This window comes from Heteronotia binoei, chromosome 7 (genome assembly GCF_032191835.1).
Source record: "Heteronotia binoei isolate CCM8104 ecotype False Entrance Well chromosome 7, APGP_CSIRO_Hbin_v1, whole genome shotgun sequence".
In the NCBI taxonomy this organism is placed as follows: Eukaryota; Metazoa; Chordata; class Lepidosauria; order Squamata; family Gekkonidae; genus Heteronotia; species Heteronotia binoei.
In genome coordinates this window covers 11279029-11297782 of record NC_083229.1, presented here as the reverse complement: position 1 = coordinate 11297782, position 18754 = coordinate 11279029, and the positions used below count along the sequence as shown (strand labels likewise).

General features: G+C 44.6%; 1 protein-coding gene across 7 annotated transcripts in view; it reads right to left on the bottom strand.

Annotated features, from left to right (window-relative positions):
- The window catches only part of PTK2 (protein tyrosine kinase 2), a 287679-nt gene that overhangs the window by 101994 nt on the left and 166931 nt on the right, over positions 1–18754 (bottom strand). For 4 of the 7 annotated variants that reach the window (XM_060243192.1, XM_060243190.1, XM_060243189.1 and 1 more), the window contains exons 14-17: positions 12886–12903; positions 5980–6036; positions 2371–2391; positions 1233–1330 (exon numbers count right to left, since the gene is read on the bottom strand). In XM_060243192.1, the coding sequence (XP_060099175.1) occupies positions 1233–1330; positions 2371–2391; positions 5980–6036; positions 12886–12903 (194 nt within the window). The remainder of the gene's footprint in view (positions 1–1232; positions 1331–2370; positions 2392–5979; positions 6037–12885; positions 12904–18754) is intronic. The other 3 variants (XM_060243186.1, XM_060243187.1, XM_060243188.1) reach the window with 3 other exon arrangements.

Sequence of the window (18754 nt, the reverse complement as noted above, 5' to 3'; positions counted from 1 at the left end):
GGATAAGGCAGCTTCATATATGTTCATATGTCTTTCATGTCACCTACCACCTCGTCCCTTTTTAACTGGGGACTGAACCTGGAACTTCAGCTTCAGCTGAAGTCAGATGCTGAAGCTGAAGCTCAAATACTTTGGCCACCCAATGAGAAGGGAACACTCACTGGAGAAGACCCTGATGCTGGGAAAGACAGAAGGCAAGAGAAGAAGGGGATGGCAAAAGATGAGACGACTGGACAGCGTTACTGATGTAACTAACACAAATTTGAGCAAACTTTGGAGAATGGTGGAAGACAGGAGGGCCTGGCGTGACTTTGTCCATGGGGTCACAAAGAGTCGGACTTGACTGTGCGACTGAACAACAAAGAACCTGAAACCTTCTGCATGAACAAGCACACACACTACCAGTGAGCCTAGCCCCACCCCTAGTTATTGCAAGTAATTTTCCTATATGAAGAATTTATTTGGGGCAAAACTTTTTGCTAATCAGCTGGAACCTCTCATTATAAAACTTTCTGGCTATAGACCTTCATTTGCCCTACGAAAGATTATCTGTGCCTGGAGCATGAATTTCTATAGTTGAGGGTATAAGTGGAACGAAAGGGGCCAGATCACAGCAATTATAAAATCCTGGACTTCTACATGGTGTTCTATGAGCAGCTCCCTAGTCTTGCAAAGGAAACACTAAATCTGGTCTGAAGTAAATAGAACAGTCTCTCTGTTTCCCTGTTGAAGACCACTACAGTGCTAGAAAGAGCCAGTTTTCACCTCTGGGCTGGAGGTCAGAAGACAGGTCGGTTCACCTATCAAGTTGCCAGGTTTTGTGTGCTGATTATGAGGTTGCGGAAGATGTGCATTAACTAGGTTTGAATACTGGACTTAAATAATTGATATATTTCATATCTCTCCTCTCTGCTTGTATATAAGAACGCATACTTTTCAACTTTTAATTTTTAACTTTTGTTTTGTATTTTTTTTCTGTACACGGATGGTCTAATGAACGTAATAAATATGACTGACTGACAGGTTAGTTCTGCTTTGTAATTCCATGGCCTTCTTTATTAAAGACATTTTATTTAAAATTCCCTCCCTCCCTCCCCTTTCATGTTAACTGAAGCCTTTTCAGAAAATCATCTTTAATTAATGCAGGCAGGGAAAAACATGTGATTAGAAGGAAAGGCATTAATCTTAGGGGGGGGGGGGAGAAGTATGGCAACATTAAAAAAAATACCTACTGGGGTCACGTAAACTCCTTGATGGACATCTCCAAACTGCCCTTCACCGATGCAGCGGCCCAGTTCAATCCGTTCTCTCTGAATCTCGTAATCCCTGGCTGTTGGAATGCAATCCATTTAAATCTCAATCTACTGATGAAAAGCTTTTGACTGAAACAATCCACAAGATGCTCAAAAAAGCCAAAAGCAACTCCCACAAAATGGTCTGGCGCATGAAAACCAGATTAGAGTTTGCTGCACTTCATCTATAATAAATACTGTCTTGCCCGGTGGAATCCTCTTAAACAACCGTTTGAATGAAAACCTATGAAAAGGATGCTGTGAAATCCAGACGTACTGAATTAGTCCCAATGTGTTTAGTTATATTAATGCAATAAATGCAAAACTAGAGCATCTTAATTGATTATGGCCTAGAGGAGGACATGGAAAGAAATGCAGCCTAGGTAATAAGGGTTAGCCTTCACAAACGTTATGTTTAAGAGTTCTCCACTATATGATATTTTGGATGTCTTAATCAGCAAATCAGCCAAGAGTATTTTTAAAGAGGTGTGCAAAAGGTGGTGGAACAGAGCCAGATTTTTACAAAAGGAAAAAGACCCTAGCCAAGTAATGCATTCTTCTGACATTGTAAGCAAAACGGACATAGAACTGGACTGTTAACTTTTTTAGAATTTAGCGGACTGCACCTTTCTTCAAAAAGCAGTGGCTTTCTACCCTTATCATTTAATTAATTTTCAACTGAATTGTTTATCTCACTGATTCCATTTCCATCATCCACAGAAGGCTATTTACTGGAAAACATTGGTATTTCCTGTTTTCCCTGGTATCAACTCCCAACAGCATCTCTCTGCAAACTTAGATCTCAGTCAGAATAGCACACTGGCATGATTTTCAGTACAAAACTGAGAGAGATGACAATGCCTGACATTACAAAACTGAAGCAAATTATTACGCATCCTTTTCCATCTAAATAATGCATTTCCCTCTTTAAAATCCCAAAGCTTTCAAAAAACATTGGCTTAACTGCACACAATTAAGCCAATTAAGACTTTAGTAATAGAAAGTCAACAGGTTTTTTTTTTAAATCACATCATTCCAAAGTATCAAGCATAGAGATGATTAAAGTTTCTCCTGTTACCTTCATCTATTCCATAGCATTCTGCAGTGCAATTAAGAGAAAAATCAAACACTTGCTTAGAAATAGCTTCTTGAAATTCAGAATACAGTTGGAAAAAAATAGTTCTAATTAAAAAGCCCCATACACAATAAACTCACAGTTGAAGTTAGTGTGAAATCTGCACTTTCTGCAACAGCCTTCATTACAATTTGCGAACACGGCTAGCCCAACCACTAGGCAGACCTGGGCAATTGCCCAGGGCACCACGGTGCTTGGCAATACCTTTTCTTGGCACCTGCCAAGTGTTTTTAGAAAGTAGGGTGAGGTCAGGTGGGTTATTGGCCGTTGGAGATTTGGTTGGCTATGCAGGTTTGCAAAAATGCTGCCTTGGCAGCAGCTGCTACCCCAACACAAGGCTCTTAACAGGCAACAGCCACTGAACCATCTGGCCCATAACAACAGAACTATCCAGCCCACCTCAAATGCACAATCACGACTTTAGGACTCCATCCTACTGTCTGATGAAGTGTGCTTAGAGCACACGAAAGCTTAACATTCTGAATAAAACTTGGTTGGTCTTAAAGGTGCAAACTTGACTCTTGCTTTGTTCTACTGCTTCATACCCACACTGCTGCCCACCTGGACTTTGGGACCTATCAGCCATCATTGACACATTAAAATATTCCTTTCTGAGATCGAAATAGCACCCGATGCTGTTTATCTTTTAAAATGTAGTCTGTATTTTTATATTTTTATGACATAGGTTTATATCGATACTGGTTTTTACATGACTTTTATGGAATGTAAGCCGCCCTGAGCCTGCTTCGGTGGGGAGGGCAGGATTTAAGCTGAAGATATAAGCCGAAGGAATAAATTAACACCTCCCCCCTGTCGGGAGTGCTGTGGGATCCCCTCTCCCCTGGAATGCCTCCTTCTTGGGTCCTTGTATGTTGTGCTGTGATGCTCTTGCGGGCCGTGCACTTTTTGTGCTTTGTGTGGATTCGTTTGTTTTGATCTGTGCTGGCCATTGGCCGTAATAATAATAAACTGAAACAGAAATAAATTAAGGGTATGACTGGTAGCAAGCTTCAGCAGTCATTTTGTTGTGAGGAGATTATATATATATATATATATATATATATATCTTGCTGACTCTGCCTTCTGCAGCAGCCAGCTTGTGCCTGTGCCCACCTACCATGCTCTGCTAGAATTCCAAATGCCCACAGGCTCAAGAAGGTTGGGGAACCCTGGCTGGGGTCCGATCAGGGGAGGGACAATAGAAGTTAAAAGTGCCACAGGCAGCTCCAGGGGGCCAGGGCAGAGAAGGAGCTGAACCAATGTTCATCCTATGCATGTCTGCTCAAGAGTACCATGGACCTCATCACACTGATCTGCATCGCAGAGACCTCTCCAGACTGCACTATGTGCAGGTCCAGCTCTCCCACTAGGCAAATTAGGCATTTGCCTGGGGTGCCAGGCTGGGGAGGGTGCCAAATTGGGCCCTCCCAGCCCAGTGCCATAGGTAAATGCCCAAATTTTGCTGCCTGCGCTGGCCTGATGCCCTCCCTGCCAGCTCTCTGATGACTCCTATTTGACTGGCAGGCATGCAGTCTCTGTGGGGTGGAAAGGCAGAGACTCCAATCATCAGAGGGTGGGCGGGGAGGGGGCCTGGCCGAAACGCAGTCTCGGGGCCGGGGGGGGGGGGCAGGGAGGTGGCAAGCCTGCCTAGGGTGCCCCGCGTCCTAGGGCCAGCCCTGACTACATGGGGCTGCCACTGAAGATGTCTCAGGAGCTTCAGTTTGTACAAAACGAAATGGTGAGATTCCTGCCAAGGGTCAGCCATTAAGAACCTATCATTCCAGTGCTGTGTGAACTCCACTGGTTAGCTATTTGCTTCTAGGTCCAGTACCAAGTCCTGGTTATTACTTTTAATGACCAGTCTAGGGTCAACATACTTATTGAACAACATCTCCCAATATATCTCCATGTGCCAGTTACACCCCTCAGGCAATTTTCTCCTGACTATACCCTCTCTTAGGGCTGTCAGTGAAGCAACAGCTAGGTCAAAGGCTTTCTTTGTGGCAGGTCCAACTGTCTGACATGGCCCTACACACAGGGAGCTCAATTTCAGAAGTTGCAACTGGATATTACTGTGTAAAATGGCTAAAAACAGTTGCTGAAGTGGATTGAGACTGCATGATTTAGCATGTGTGAAAGCACCCTTAGTTATGTGTTTTTAAATCGGTGTTATTTTTAACTGTTAAAAGACATTTACGTTCTGCAACGTTGCACTATTAGCTGTCTTGAATCCAGGAAAGCAAGGCAGGCCGTAAATATTTTAAATGGAGAAATAAACCAATAAACTTAGGGACTGTGTTTGGGACACCTAGCCAAGCTTCACATGTGAGAAGATTCACACATGACTCCACTGGGGGAAGAAACGACAAAGGAAGTCAGCTAGTGTTACAATAACAGGTAAAGATTCCCATACCATATATGTGATAATGGTTGCTAGATTATACCTTTTCAGACATGGGGAGAGGGGTGAATGCTCTCTGAAAGCTCCTTAAACAAAACATTAATACACATAGTCTGTACTGAGATTATTTTAATGTGCAAGAGCATTCCAACAGTTGATCTGCCTCATTTGTTGTCTAAAATGGCGCAACTCCAAACTTTCTAGAGTTCTGCTCAACTTTTCCAAACAGTTAAGAGTCCATAACTGAGATCAGTTCCTGATACAGTTTCATAGGGCCTGTAAAACAGCTGTTCCACCAGGTCTTTGGCTGAGGCAATGGATGTCCACTACATTTAGGCCTCCCCTGTGATGCAGAGACGTGTTCAGCGGTTAAACATCTACAGACTCAGCCAAATGAAGATGATATTGGATTTATTCCCCGCCCTTCACTCTGAATCAGAGTCTCAGAGTGGCTTACAATCACCTTTACCTTCCTCCCTCCCCCAACAAACACCCTGTGAGGTAGGTGGTGCTGAGAGAGCTCTCCCAGAAGTTATGAGAGCTAGCTCACACTAGAGGTTTGGCAGAGGTTGTCCTTGAAAGGGCAGCTGCTGTGAGAGCCCTCTCAGCCCCACCCACCTCACAGGGTGTCTGTTGTGGGGGAGGAAGGTAAAGGAGATTGTGAGCCACTCTGAGACTCGGAGTGGAGGGTGGGATATAAATCCAATATCATCATCATCATTTGACAGAAAAAAGATATATTTAAAAAGTAAAGCATGAATATACAGCGTATAAGTATTATATGCGGTGTTTTCTTGTGTGTTGCTATAATCTTAAAATGGGCCATTGCCCAGATTGCTGTTGAGCGGGGCTTCCTGTGTTCATGTGCACAGTTTAGAGAGACCACTGGATGGCTGCAGAATGCATTTCATGACATAAACTCCAAACAAACAAAACAAGCAAACATTATTTAAGTCTCCAGAATGTCATCTCACCTAAAGAGCTTTCTTTTTTATATCCACATAAACGTAATCAACTCTGCAATTCATGAGCCGTCTACAACCAACTCAGCCCCGACAAGACAAAATTGCTAGTGGTTACTAAAATGCCCTATTGATCTGATACTTAAGTAACCCCTGAGCAGGAAAAGCCCCAGAATGAAGTCTACTTACTCGAGGGCATGGTGTAAGTGTCTTCTTCATCTATAATCTCTGCGTAATCGTCTGTTTCTGAAAGGAAGGAATCAGACAGTTTAAGAAAGGCCAAACTGCGGTTGGGGGTGGGGATATGTAATACAGTCCTCATTCCTCTTGCGCCCACCCCCCCAAAAAAAAACCTTCAACCTTTTCACCTCCACATAAATCTACTTAGGGTACCATGACTAATGCTTCCCCATGCACCAGTTATTCATGGAAATGAAGATGACCTCATTGCCTACTCCATTTCATTACACAGACTTGTTTTTCAGGGGTGAGAAAGATATTCTGAATGCATCTTTTATCAAGTTGTAGACAGTTCCCCTATTTAGATCTGTTAGTCAAAATATGAGTAAGTCCTGTCCTATGATCGATAGAAATTTGCCGACACAAACCCCACAAATGGATGGGTGGGAGCTACTCTCATGAGACTTTTCTAATTGTGAACAAGGAAGAACTTTGTAGGTCTTAGGGCTTTCTTTTTGTAGCAGGAACTCCTTTGCATATGAGGCCACACGCTCCTGATGTAGCCAGTCCTCCAGGGGTTTACAGTAGGCCCTGTAGCAGGGGTGGCCAAACGTGCTTAATGTAAGAGCCGCAAGACATGAACGTCAGATGTTTGAAAGCCGCAAAGTAGGCAGGCAGGCAGGCAAATAGGTCAGGGGAGGGAGGGAGAGGTGGGAAGAAAGCAACTTTAGCTTTAAAGGCATTCTCCAAACTGCTGGCTGGCTTGGAGAAGTGATTTAAAATGAGAAATGCCTTCTCCAAGCTAGGGAGTGGGGGCCTCAAGAGCCACACAATATGTGTGAAAGAGCCACACGTGGCTCCCGAGCCACAGTTTGGCCACCCCTGCGGGCCTATACTAAGAGCCTGTAAGGTCTTGGAGAATTGGTTACATCAGGGGATGTGGCCTAATATGCAAAAGTGTTCCTGCTACAAAAAAAACCCCCTTGGCATGGCGAAAGACAGAAGATGGAGGATTCAAAGGGAGCAAAGAACTACAGTTTCTTCCAGGTTGCCTAAAGAAAATCAAGTCCTTCGGTAACACTTGCTCTAGGCGACTCCTAGTTATGATTTGTGTTGCCTACCACTGCCACTTAAAATTAGGTAATCGTGAATCAATTCCTGAAATGTAACTTTAATGCTAATCCTAAAGACAAAGTGTGTATGTGTGAAAAGGTGATTAACATGTGGAATTCACTGCCACAGGAGGTGGTGGCGGCTACAAGCATAGCCAGCTTTAAGAGGGGATTGGATAAAAATATGGAGCAGAGGTCCATCAGTGGCTGTTAGCCACAGAATATATATATATATATATGTGTGTGTGTGTGTGTGTGTGTGTGTATGTATGCATGTGAACATATGAACATATGAAGCTGCCTTATACTGAATCAGACCTTTGGTCCATCAAAGTCAGTATTGTCTTCTCAGACTGGCAGCGGCTCTCCAGGGTCTCAAGCTGAGGTTTTTTCACACCTATTTGCCTGGACCCTTTTTTGGAGATGCCAGGGATTGAACCTGGGACCTTCTGCTTCCCAAGCAGATGCTCTACCACTGAGCCACTGTCCCTCCCCCTATACACACACACACATATATTGGCCCCTGCGTGACACAGAATGTTGGACTGGATGGGCCATTGGCCTGATCCAACATGGCTTCTCTTATGTTCTTATGGGTGTGTGTATGGGGGATGAAAAGTGCAGACAAGTCGCAGCCGACTTATGGAGCCCTCCGTATGGTTTCCAAGGCAAGTGGTGGTTTGCCATTGTCTGCTAAGGTGTAGCAACCCTAGACTTCCTCGTGGTTTTCCATCCAAGTACTAACTGGGGCTGAGCTTGCTTAGTTTCTGAGGTCCCACGTGATCAGATTAGCCTAGGCATCCAGGTCAGGGCATGTCTGGGTGAGGGTGGATGAACAGATTTTTGCAGACTCTCTCAACTGGGATTTCCAGCGATGATATTGCCTCTATACAATCAATATAAGACCTCTTATTATTATTATGCATGGGATGGAGAAAGTAGAGAAAGAAGTCCTTTTCTCCCTTTCTCACAATACAAGAACTTGTGGGCATTCAATGAAATTGCTGAGCAGTCGGGTTAGAATGGATAAAAGGAAGTACTTCTTCACCCAAAGGGTGATTAACACATGGAATTCACTGCCATGGGAGGTGGTGGCGGCGGCGGCGGCTACAAGCATACCCAGCTTCAAGGATTGGATGAAAATATTGGAGCAGAGGTCCATCAGTGGCTATTAGCCACAGCATATTGTTGGAAATGTCTAGGGGCAGTGATGCTCTGTATTCTTGGTGTTGGGGGGGGGGCAAAGTGGAAGGGCTTCTGGCCTCACTTGTGAACCTCCTGATGGCACTTGGGGGTTTTTTGGCCACTGTGTGACACAGAGTGTTGGACTGGATGGGCCATTGGCTTGATCCAACATGGCTTTTCTTATGATCTTATGTTATGTCCTCTCCCCAGGTATGACCACCAATGTCCACTGCCTGGCAAACCTTAGTGCAGTGGTCCCCAACCTTTTTGGCACCAGGGACCAGTTTTGTGGAAGACAATTTTTCCACAGACCGGTGGGGGTGGGGAGGAGGTGATAGTTTGGGATGATAAAACTATGCATTTTATTTTGTTGCGGTGGTTAAGTGTGCAGACTCTTAACTAGGAGAACTGGGTTTGATTCCCCACTCCTCCATTTGCAGCTGCTGGAATGGCCTTGGGTCAGCCATAGCTCTTGAAAGGGCAGCTTCTGGGAGAACTCTCTCAACCCCACCCACCTCACAGGGTGTCTGTTGTGGGGGAGGAAGATAAAGAAGATTGTAAGCCACTCTGAGATTCAGAGTGGAGGGCAGGATATAAATCCAATGGTGTCTTATTATTATTATTAATGTTATTATTATTACATCGTAATATATAATGAAATAATTATACAACTCATGGCACGGTTGCTAACAGGCCATGAACTGGTACCGGTCCACAGCCCGGGGATTGGGGACCCCTGTCGTAGTGGATTCTGCAGAGTGCCATCACATTCACAAAGTATATGTAGCTGGCACTGTGTGGCAATTGAGGTGCTTTCCTCCAAAAGGACTATGGCCCCATGAAGCTTAATTCTGCACAATCCTGAGCATGTACCATTTCCCTAACAGAAGGACTTTAAAAGAAGGGATGCTATTTTCTCTTGGCATAGCGAACTAAAATAAAGTATACTGAACCAATTACATGAGAGCCTTTGAATATTCTTGGTTGTAGTTTGTTAAGCTTTTCCAGTTTTATGGTTGGTCTCAACAGTGCTTTGGGCTTTTCTTCTCTGTGTCATGTGCAAGAAGGTAAGCTTAAACGTTAATATGCAATTAAAGAGCCAAACATTAAAAACAAACTGTAAAATAAATAATAAATCAACATACATATATTTATTGTTGAAAGCTAAAACCATTTAGGGCCCCATCATTCGCCTCTATCCTATGTACAATCATAAAACCACAATGGGAACCCACTTAACTTGACCTGATGCGTTTCGACCTAAACTGGTCTTCTTCAGAGGTCAGAAAAGTAAGTACACATATAGGCTCATAATACAGAATACAATAAAACAATAGAACAATGCTGGACCACAAGGAAATTTAAAAGAAGTGACAAAGGCTTAAAGATATTCTTGAGGCCTGTTATTTTACAGCCTTATGTCCTTATCAAGGGCATACATATTGCATCCACTGTCTTATTGTATGCCACGTGGTCCAGACCTTACACCTACCCTGATTAATTCTGGACCACGTGGCATACAATAAGACTCTGGATGCAATATGTATGTTTTAATGTATTCTGTATTATGAGCCAATATGTGTACTCACTTTTCTGACTTCTGAAGAAGAACAGTTTAGGTCGAAACGCATCAGGTCAAGTTAAATGGGTTCCCATTGTGTTTTTATGATTGTACAAAGGATAGAGGCTACTGAAAGGAAAGGAAAGGTCCCCTGTGCAAGCACCAGTCATTTCCGACTCTGGGGTGATGTTGTTTTCACGGCAGACTTTTTACAGGGTGGTTTGCCATTGCCTCCCCCAGTCATCTACACTTTCCACCCAGCAAGCTGGGTACTCATTTTACCAACTTCGGAAGGATGGAAGGCTGAGTCAACCTCGAGCCGGCTACCTGAAAACCCAGCTTCCACCGGGGATCGAACTCAGGTCATGAGCAGAGCTTAGGACTGCAGTACTGCAGCTTTAACACTCTGCACCACGAGGCTCTTATAGAAGCTAATGATGGGCCCCTAAATAGTTTTATCTTTCGACAATAAAATATATGTATGTTGGTTTATGATTTATTTTACAGTTTGTTTTTAATGTTTGGCCCTTTAATGGCATATTAACCCTTCAGGTTTCTTACTCCAGTTTTTGGGTTAAGTTTCTTTCCCCTCTTTGGTTTTCCAAGAGGGTAAGCTTGCCAACCCTGGGTTGGGAAATTCCTGGAGACTCAGGGTTAGAACCCCAGGAGGACAGAATTTGGAGAGGGGAGGAACGTCAGTGGCATATAAAGCCATAGAATCTACCCTCCAAAGCTGCGGTTTTCTCTGGGAGAACTGATGTCTGTTTTCTGGAGATTGGTTCCAGACCTAGGAGATCTCTAGATACCACCTGGAAGTGGCAACCATATATGAAGAAATGTGCATGTGCAAAGGAATGCAGGGACGGGGGGGTGGGGGGAGAGAAAGATTCTTTAATAAAAGCGGTTGAGTTTCTGCTTTTCGCTGATGCTTTGAACAAAGATCTATTTCTACACAGTAATCCCTCTTTGTCTTCGCACACAGCCAGGAAGAACCCCATGCACAGAGAAAGCAAACCCAACGCGCAGACACCAACACAAAAGAATCAGCAAGAAAGAATGCACACTGAACATTTGTAGGATGATTTTTTTTTTCAAAAGTCTGTAGAGCCTACATTAAACACCAAAAGCAAAGGGAAGAAGAACTGAGTAATCCATTCTCTCTTCTGGCTTCCTTCCTTTCTCCTTCAAAACAGCAGAGAATTCATATTTGCTCCAGAGAGCTAATGGCCTCTATGGAGTGTGTGTGTGTGTGTTTCACTTTCAGTGGTATTAGTGTAACTGAGTAAGCACTTCTAATCCTTTATATGTTGATTTTGGAAAGTCCCCCCCCCCCACCCCTTGACAGCTCAGGCCTATGAATTACAAAGCTGTTGCAACGGCTTAAGAGGATCAGGTGGAGGGGTCTCAACAAAGGAGGCTAGCTTAAAGATGGCAACCTCATTCAGCTCTTTACCAGTTGGGGGGTCACGCTGAATCACAGCACTGTATGCTGGAGAGAGCCGTTCGTTTTGTCTGCATTTCCCAGCTACGGCCAAGACGAATGGCTTATGAAAAGCAAAACAGATGCTCAGCACCTATCCAGAAGATGCGCACTTCCCCCCACACTCCTGCCATGCAGCCCGTTCTGCACTTTGCTAACATATTCCAAGCCTACTAGAAAGGCCTCGGGGCCAAACTGAGCTGGCCTGGGTATATCTAGCTCCCCTCTTCCTTTCCAACACTGTTAACCATGCAGAAAAGTCTCAGCAGACTTACGGTGGGTGACCCTGTTGGGTTGTCAAGGCAAAAGACCAAGAGAGGCGGTTTGCCACGGCTTGCCTCTGGACTTCTTTAGTGGTTTCCCATCCAAGTACTAACCAGGCCTGACCCTACTGAGCTTCCGGGATCGGGCGAGATTGGACTAGCCTGAGCCACAGCATCTGATATTTGCCCACTCTGGGCCATGTAATTGGGTGCCAATAACTTGGCAGCAGGCTCAGGGGCAGATTGGAGTATTAAGTAACAAAAGAAATTATTCTAGACAATAAAAAGCAGGGAGCGCTCGGCTCTCTACCACTAGGGGCAGGGCTTTTTCCGTGGTCGCCCCGTTTTGTGGAATGCCTCATTGGGGGAGACTTGACCCCTGCGGGACATGTAAAACTGGACTATTTTTGACAGGCCATCCCCTGATTCTGTTTATATCAGCCAGTCTCTCTTTCAGCTCTTGTGATTTCGCCCTCCTCTAGTTTTCAGATTTTTTGGCTTCTAGTTTTTGATACTGATATTTTTAGAATTTTATACTGATTTTACTGTCATTTATTTATATTGGTTTTATGCTGTATTAGCTGTTATGTGGTATTTAACTTGTTTTAACCATTAAAACAAAGTAGGTGTCAAGTGCATCTTTAAAACCAACAAAGTTTTATTCAGAACGTGAGCTTTTGTGTGCTCCAGGGACCCTGCATCAGCTTACGTTCGGAATAAAACTTTGCTGGTCTTAAAGGTGCACTTGACTCCTAACTTGTTCTACTGTTTCAGACCAACACGGCCGCCCACTTGGACTTATTACTCTATTGTCATTAGCCATCTTGAGCCATATTTGCGCTGTTGGAGAGACAGGATATAGATTCGGAAAAGTGAAAACATTTACAGGCAATCTTCCCTGCATTCCCCTATCTGCAGAAGACACTGGTGACCCCTTACAGCGTTGGGGGAACCTCATGGACCCTTATGGGGGAGTCATGGACCACATGGTGATTAAGGAAGGGGCAGTTATTCGCTTACTCTGCCAGTAGAAGCAGCTTCGTTTCCCCCAGTTACAGGAACCAACCGAACGTCTAGTTTTGTCCTCAGTTACAGCCCAAAAGAAAACAAGCCACTTTTCGACTGCAGTTTTGCAGAGTGGTAAAAATATTTTCCAGAGTAGTAAAGAAATTCAAACTGCAAGGAGGCCTTCCTTAGGCGTAGTTTACCTTGCACACACACACACACATACACAACAATCGATGAATACAAAGGTTGAACATTGCACGTTAGCGACAAACAGGCTAAAGAAAAAAATATATGACCACATATTACCGTCCCCACTAATTTCATCTGTTGATCCGGGTGGCATGCAAAGAGAAAGGAGAAAAAAACAGCAGGAAAAGAAAGGGGATGGGAAGGGACAGAGAGAAAGAAGGGAAGAAATGGGGGAAATACAGTATTAAAAATCACAGTGCGCCAAACAAAAGAGCAAAAAACCCAAAATTTAACCTTCTGTGTCTCACTCTAAAAAACATCTGATCAGGCAGAGGAAGTTAAGGGTGTTTGCAGTTTAACCCAACACTCTAAATTCCTCAAAGCACACCACAAGATGCAGGCAAACACCATGGTTACGCGCATGAAGCCTGAAAAGAAGGAACTAAGCCGGTACTTTGGGGCACACAGCAATAACACAAGGCCTTACTTCATGGCTTCCACTACTGGGGGAGGGAGGTGTAAGACAAAAGATGAGTTCAGCCGACATGCAGAGAGCCCTGAAGCTTTGAACCAAGTACTTTGTCCTCTGAGGCACACCTTTTACTATTGCTTAATGCCAGCACGAACTGAACGCCATCAAAAACAAAACCTATCCTAGCATGAGGCTGAGACTTAGAGAAATGAAACACGATCCGTGCGTGCTCCAGGCCTTACTGTACAAGATTTACAAATGGGATTCCAAGTAATTGTGTCATGAGGGTTGCGCTCGAAACATTTGTTCATTAGAAATGACTGACAGGATCAAAACCCACGCTTCGAGACCTGTCACTCAGGGCCTAGTAAAAGTACTGCTAAGCAGGCAGCTCTCCCTGCCACCCCGCATTTAGAAGCAATTCATTCAAATCGCAGAACTGCAGCCTCCCCTCTTCATCATAACATGAAAACTGATGACAACTATGGAAGAGCGTGCCACTGAGTTGCAGCTGGCTCATGGCGACCCCATGAATTCCCACCTCATGGGGTTTTTGCAAGGCAAGCGAGAAGCAGAGATAGTTTTGCCGTTGCCTTCCTCTGCGGAGTCTTCCTTGGTGGTCTCCCATCCAAGGGCGAAACCCCGCCTTAGCTTCCGAGCTCTGACGAGATCAGGCTAAGTCTGGCCTATGACAACTATCCCCTGGTAGTTGCCATAGAAAAAGTCTTGCCCAGGGATCTACTCCCAGGCAACACCGCAGTCGGTGTTTACAGCTGCTATTCTATTACATTCGACAGCATGCTAAATCAGGGGTCCAAGAACTTGTCAGGTCCAAATCAGCCGCAGAAAAACAGATTCTCTGCTATCGTTAACCAATTTGCTTCCATGGCACTTTTTACTGGAAAAGCTGTCTTCTACAGTAGTCGGAAACACTTCCTGTGCCTTATTGGAGAAATAAAACGTCTCTGAATTTTTAGTGCGATCATTCTTGGAGCTCTGTTTACGATTCTACTCCAACGTCAGGTGAACAAAACCACAGCGAGGTTAGTTCAGCTTCTGCATTAATCAGGCAGCTCAGAGACAAGGCAGGCCAGTACCCCGAGGTGGTGGCTCGTGGGAACAGAAGACGAAAGGGAGAAAGCGCCTGCCTCTCTTTATTTTATGTTGACAGTGATGGACTCCTTTGCCAAAGGGCAAGAAAAGGAAAACAGAAACAAATTATTTACAAGACAAGGAAGATACAGGACATCTGCAACGCATGGACATAAGAAAGCGGTAGTGTTGCAATTGATACTTTAGAGTAATATTTAACAGTTTTTAAAAAATCTATATACGCTTTTCTTCAGATACGATTGCAAAAATACATGCTTTACTCCTGTTTTGCTTTTTTTCAAAAGGGATATAACAAAGAAGAACTATTAAAATATTTAAAGCTCAACATCTGTCAGCTCTTACAGTACAACACAGAAGAACATGTTTCTTCAGTAATTATACCTCTTTATTATGTTGGAATTTCCTGACAATTTTGGATTTTTCACACTGACTCTGGATCAGTCGGTGGCCAACTTGGTTCTGCTGCTACCTGCCCATGATTCTCCTTACCTGGTAGGGGAAAGACCCCTCACCTTTCAGAGATCTCCTCCCACCACCGCCACCTTGATGGTGGGGGTTTGGGTGCATCACAAGAGGCATTTTCCCCAATAACATCGGACTGCCCAATGCCAGAACCCACAAAGAACAGGAATTAACAGCATGTGAACAGAACTTTCCTTTTTTATTCTGAGTAAGTAAATATTTGGATAAAAGCAGAGCAGAATATTTTCTACATGTATCAGAGAAATTAATGCAAATGAGATGCGTGTTCAAAGAGTTCTACAAAAGCAGCAAGCATCTGAACATGCCTGTCAGGGAAAGACGCTACGGGAAGAGACCCTGCTTCATTTTATGCTTGAATGACGCCTGGGAAACGATGTGGGGGGAAGCATCAGAGGGAACCCAGTAGGACTGAGAAACTGGAGTATCACAACAAGGCTGTAAAGATGTAGGTTCAAGTCCCAACCCTCCTTGAAGCTCACTGGACAACCTTGGGCCAATCACACACTCCCAGCTTAACCCATCTAGACTAAAAATGGAAGAGAGGTGAACCATACACACTGGGCTCCATAGAAGACAAGCGGATAAAAATGGAACAGATGAGCAACATTCTGACTTGCGCAAGGGACAAGCTTGCACGCAAGAGAGTGCCAGTGTTGTGTAGTGGTTAAACTAGGATCTTCTAGAAGAACCGACTCAGCAGGGGTGTCAAACTCATTTGTTATCTGACATAAATGAGACCTTGTCGGGCTGGGCCATGTGTGTCATAAAATGCAATGACAGGTAGCAGAGATATAAACTTTATAAAGGACACAGACTAACACAAAGATTTTTTTAAAAAACTTAAAACATGCTTAAAACATTAGCACTTGCTGGTCTTAACGGTGTTTGCTTTGTATCTCTCCTGTGCAATCCAGGGAAACGGGCACAAGAAGCTCTGGCTCTTTCTTTCCTTCACCAGGGGACCAGGGGGGTGTCAAGCCAATAGAAGGGAGAGAGGCTTGGCTCAGTAGCTCCGCTGTACGATTGAGCAAGCCTGGCAAATCAAGCTGTGATGCAGAAGGAAGCAAGAAAGAGGGAGAAAGAAGCAGATGACAGCCAGTTGCTCGGGGGCCTGATAGGAGCCCTCCGGAGCCTGTTTTGGCCCCTGGGCCACATGTTTGACACCCCTGCCTTAGAACCTAAGAACATAAGAGAAGTCATACTGGATCAGGCCAGTTGGCCATCCAGTCCAACACTCTGCGTCACACAGTGGCCAAAACCCAGGAGCCATCAGGAGGTCACACAGTGGCCAAAACCCAGGAGCCATTAGGAGGGGCGGGGGTGTGTGTGTGTGTCAAGACTGCAAAGAAGCAGACAAGCAAGCCTAGTAAACACCAACCATGGGATACTTTTCTCCAAGACACATAGAAGAAGAGTTGGTTTTTATATCTTGCTTTCCTCTACCCTAAGGAGTCTCTACTCCACCCTAAGGGGCTTACAATTGCTTTCCCTTCCTCTCCCAACAACAGGCATCTTGTGAAGTAGGTGGGGCTGAGAGAGTTCTGGGGGAATTGTGACTGGCCCAAGGTCGTCCAGCAGGCTCCATGCAGAGGAGGAGTGAGGAATCAAACCCAGTTCTCCGGATTAGAGTCCAGATTATTTAACCACCGCACCATGCTGCCTCTCATGAGGAAAGGAATCGTTACAGGATACTATGTCTATGAATATTTCTGCATTCACTATTCCAATTTCAAGTCTTCCCCTATTCTCGCTTAGGTAAAGGTAAAACCAGTCGTTTCCGACTCTGGGGTGATGTTGCTTTCACAACGTTTTCATGGCAGACTTTTTATGGGTTTGCCATTGCCTTCCCCAGTCATCTACACTTTCCCCCCAGCAAGCTGGGTACTCATTTTACAGGCCTCGGAAGGATGGAAGGCTGAGGCAACCTTGAGACAGCTACCTGAACCCAGCTTCTGCTGGGATCGAACTCAGGTCGTGAGCAGAGGGCTCCGACTGTAGTACTGCAGCTTTACCACTCTGCGCCATGGGGCTTTATCTCGCTTAGGTAAAGTACTATAAATAAATATTGCTTTTGATCTCAAAGAGAAATATATTTGACAAGAAAAATATCTGCATGAAAGGGGTTTATATACAACTTATATAAACGGGTAGGTTACGTTATTCTTTTTGGAAGTCATGCCCCTTTGAAAGCTTGCTTTCTGAAAGTTAATATTTGCTGTTCTAAACCTAATCACTGGCCAAGGAAAACTCCTCCCAGTTATGCTTCACCCATTTCGCTGCAAAAGGAATCCAAGCAAAACAGCAATTCAGGTAGTGGATTTCTACAGGCCTGTCCCCATTTCTCGCTTTAATTGAGCACATTAATCCTGAAAACAATCACTCCGCAGCCATATGCAAGAAATGCAATAAAGAAAATAACTGCCAAAATCGGTGCCTTTCAGGCAAGAGGGAATATCATACACAAATCTAACGGGGTTTTTTCCTTCCTGTGCATTATGAGTAAGAAGATTAATTCTGGATATAAAGCGCAAACGCTGGTTGTGGCTATGATGGAATTCTTTTTATAGCCCCATAACAGAGGTCTAACGTCCCCATCCAAACAAATTAGCAATGTGACACCAACCGGTCTCTTAAAAGTCAGGCTTTATGACTGTTCCATCAAGAGACCTGCATTTGCCAGCAAGAGTACGCTTGACAGGGACATTCAGCCAACTTTAGCTCTTTGATGAGAGTAACCATATGTGTTTCCATACACGTGTAGCTCACGCATACACTAAAAACAGTTAACTACACTCTCAAAACTTTACATCTGAAAAAAAAAATAGTGTTCAAACCAAGCAAGTTATGCCACTGGCTTAAACCATATAAACCAGGGGTGTCAAACATCTGTCCCGGGGGCCAAATCAGGCCCTCAGAGGGCTCCTTTCAGGCCCCTAAGCAACTGACTGTCATCTGCTTCCTTCTCCCTCTCTCTTGCTTCCTATTGTGTAACAATGTACTTTGCAAGGCTTGCTCAATTGCACTGGAACTACAGAGCAAAGCCTCTCATTGGCTGTGGCTCCTTCCTTGGGGAGGAAGGGGGGGGAGAGCTTGCTTTGCCCAGGCTATCACAATCGCACAGCAGAGCTATTGAGCCAAGCCTCTCTTCCTTCTATTGGCTGAGGCTCCAGTCCCTCCTGATCCCCTGGGGAAGGAAGGAAAGAGCCTGAGCTTCCTTTACCCAATTTCCTGGATCTCATAAGAGAGAAACAAAGAAAACACCTTTAAGACCAATGAGTGCTAATATTTTAAGCATGGTTTAAGATTTCTTTAAAAATCTTTAATCGTGTTTGTCTGTGTCCTTTTTAAAGTTTATATCCCTACTATCTAATCTTAAATAGGTATATATATTACCAGCCCAACATGGTCTCATTTATATCAGATCCGGCCCTCATAACAAATGAGTTTGACTCCCCTGATATAAACTATAGCGGGGTGGCCAACGGTAGCTCTCCAGAGGTTTTTTGCCTACAACTCCCATCAGCCCCAGCCATTGGCCACGCTGGCTGGGGCAGATGGGAGTTTAGGCAAAAAAAAAACATCTGGAGAACTACCGTTGGCCACCCCTGAACTATAGCACTGAGGCTCAACTGTGTATGATTTTTTTTTTTTGCCAATTCATTCCTCTCATTGCAGGCCCCCATTAAGACCCCCATGCTGTCTATTTGGGTCCCTTGACCACTAGGAGTATAATGGGGGGGAAGCTCAGTGGAATGGGGGAGGGGGTCCTGTTGGATCGGGGATCATCTGGATCGAGGCGGCTCGGCAGTATTGCTGTTGTTAGACCTAGCGGCTGCATTCGATATGGTCGACCATCGGCTGCTGACCCGCCGCCTCGCCGACGCAGGAATTCGGGGGCTAGCCCTACAGTGGATTTCC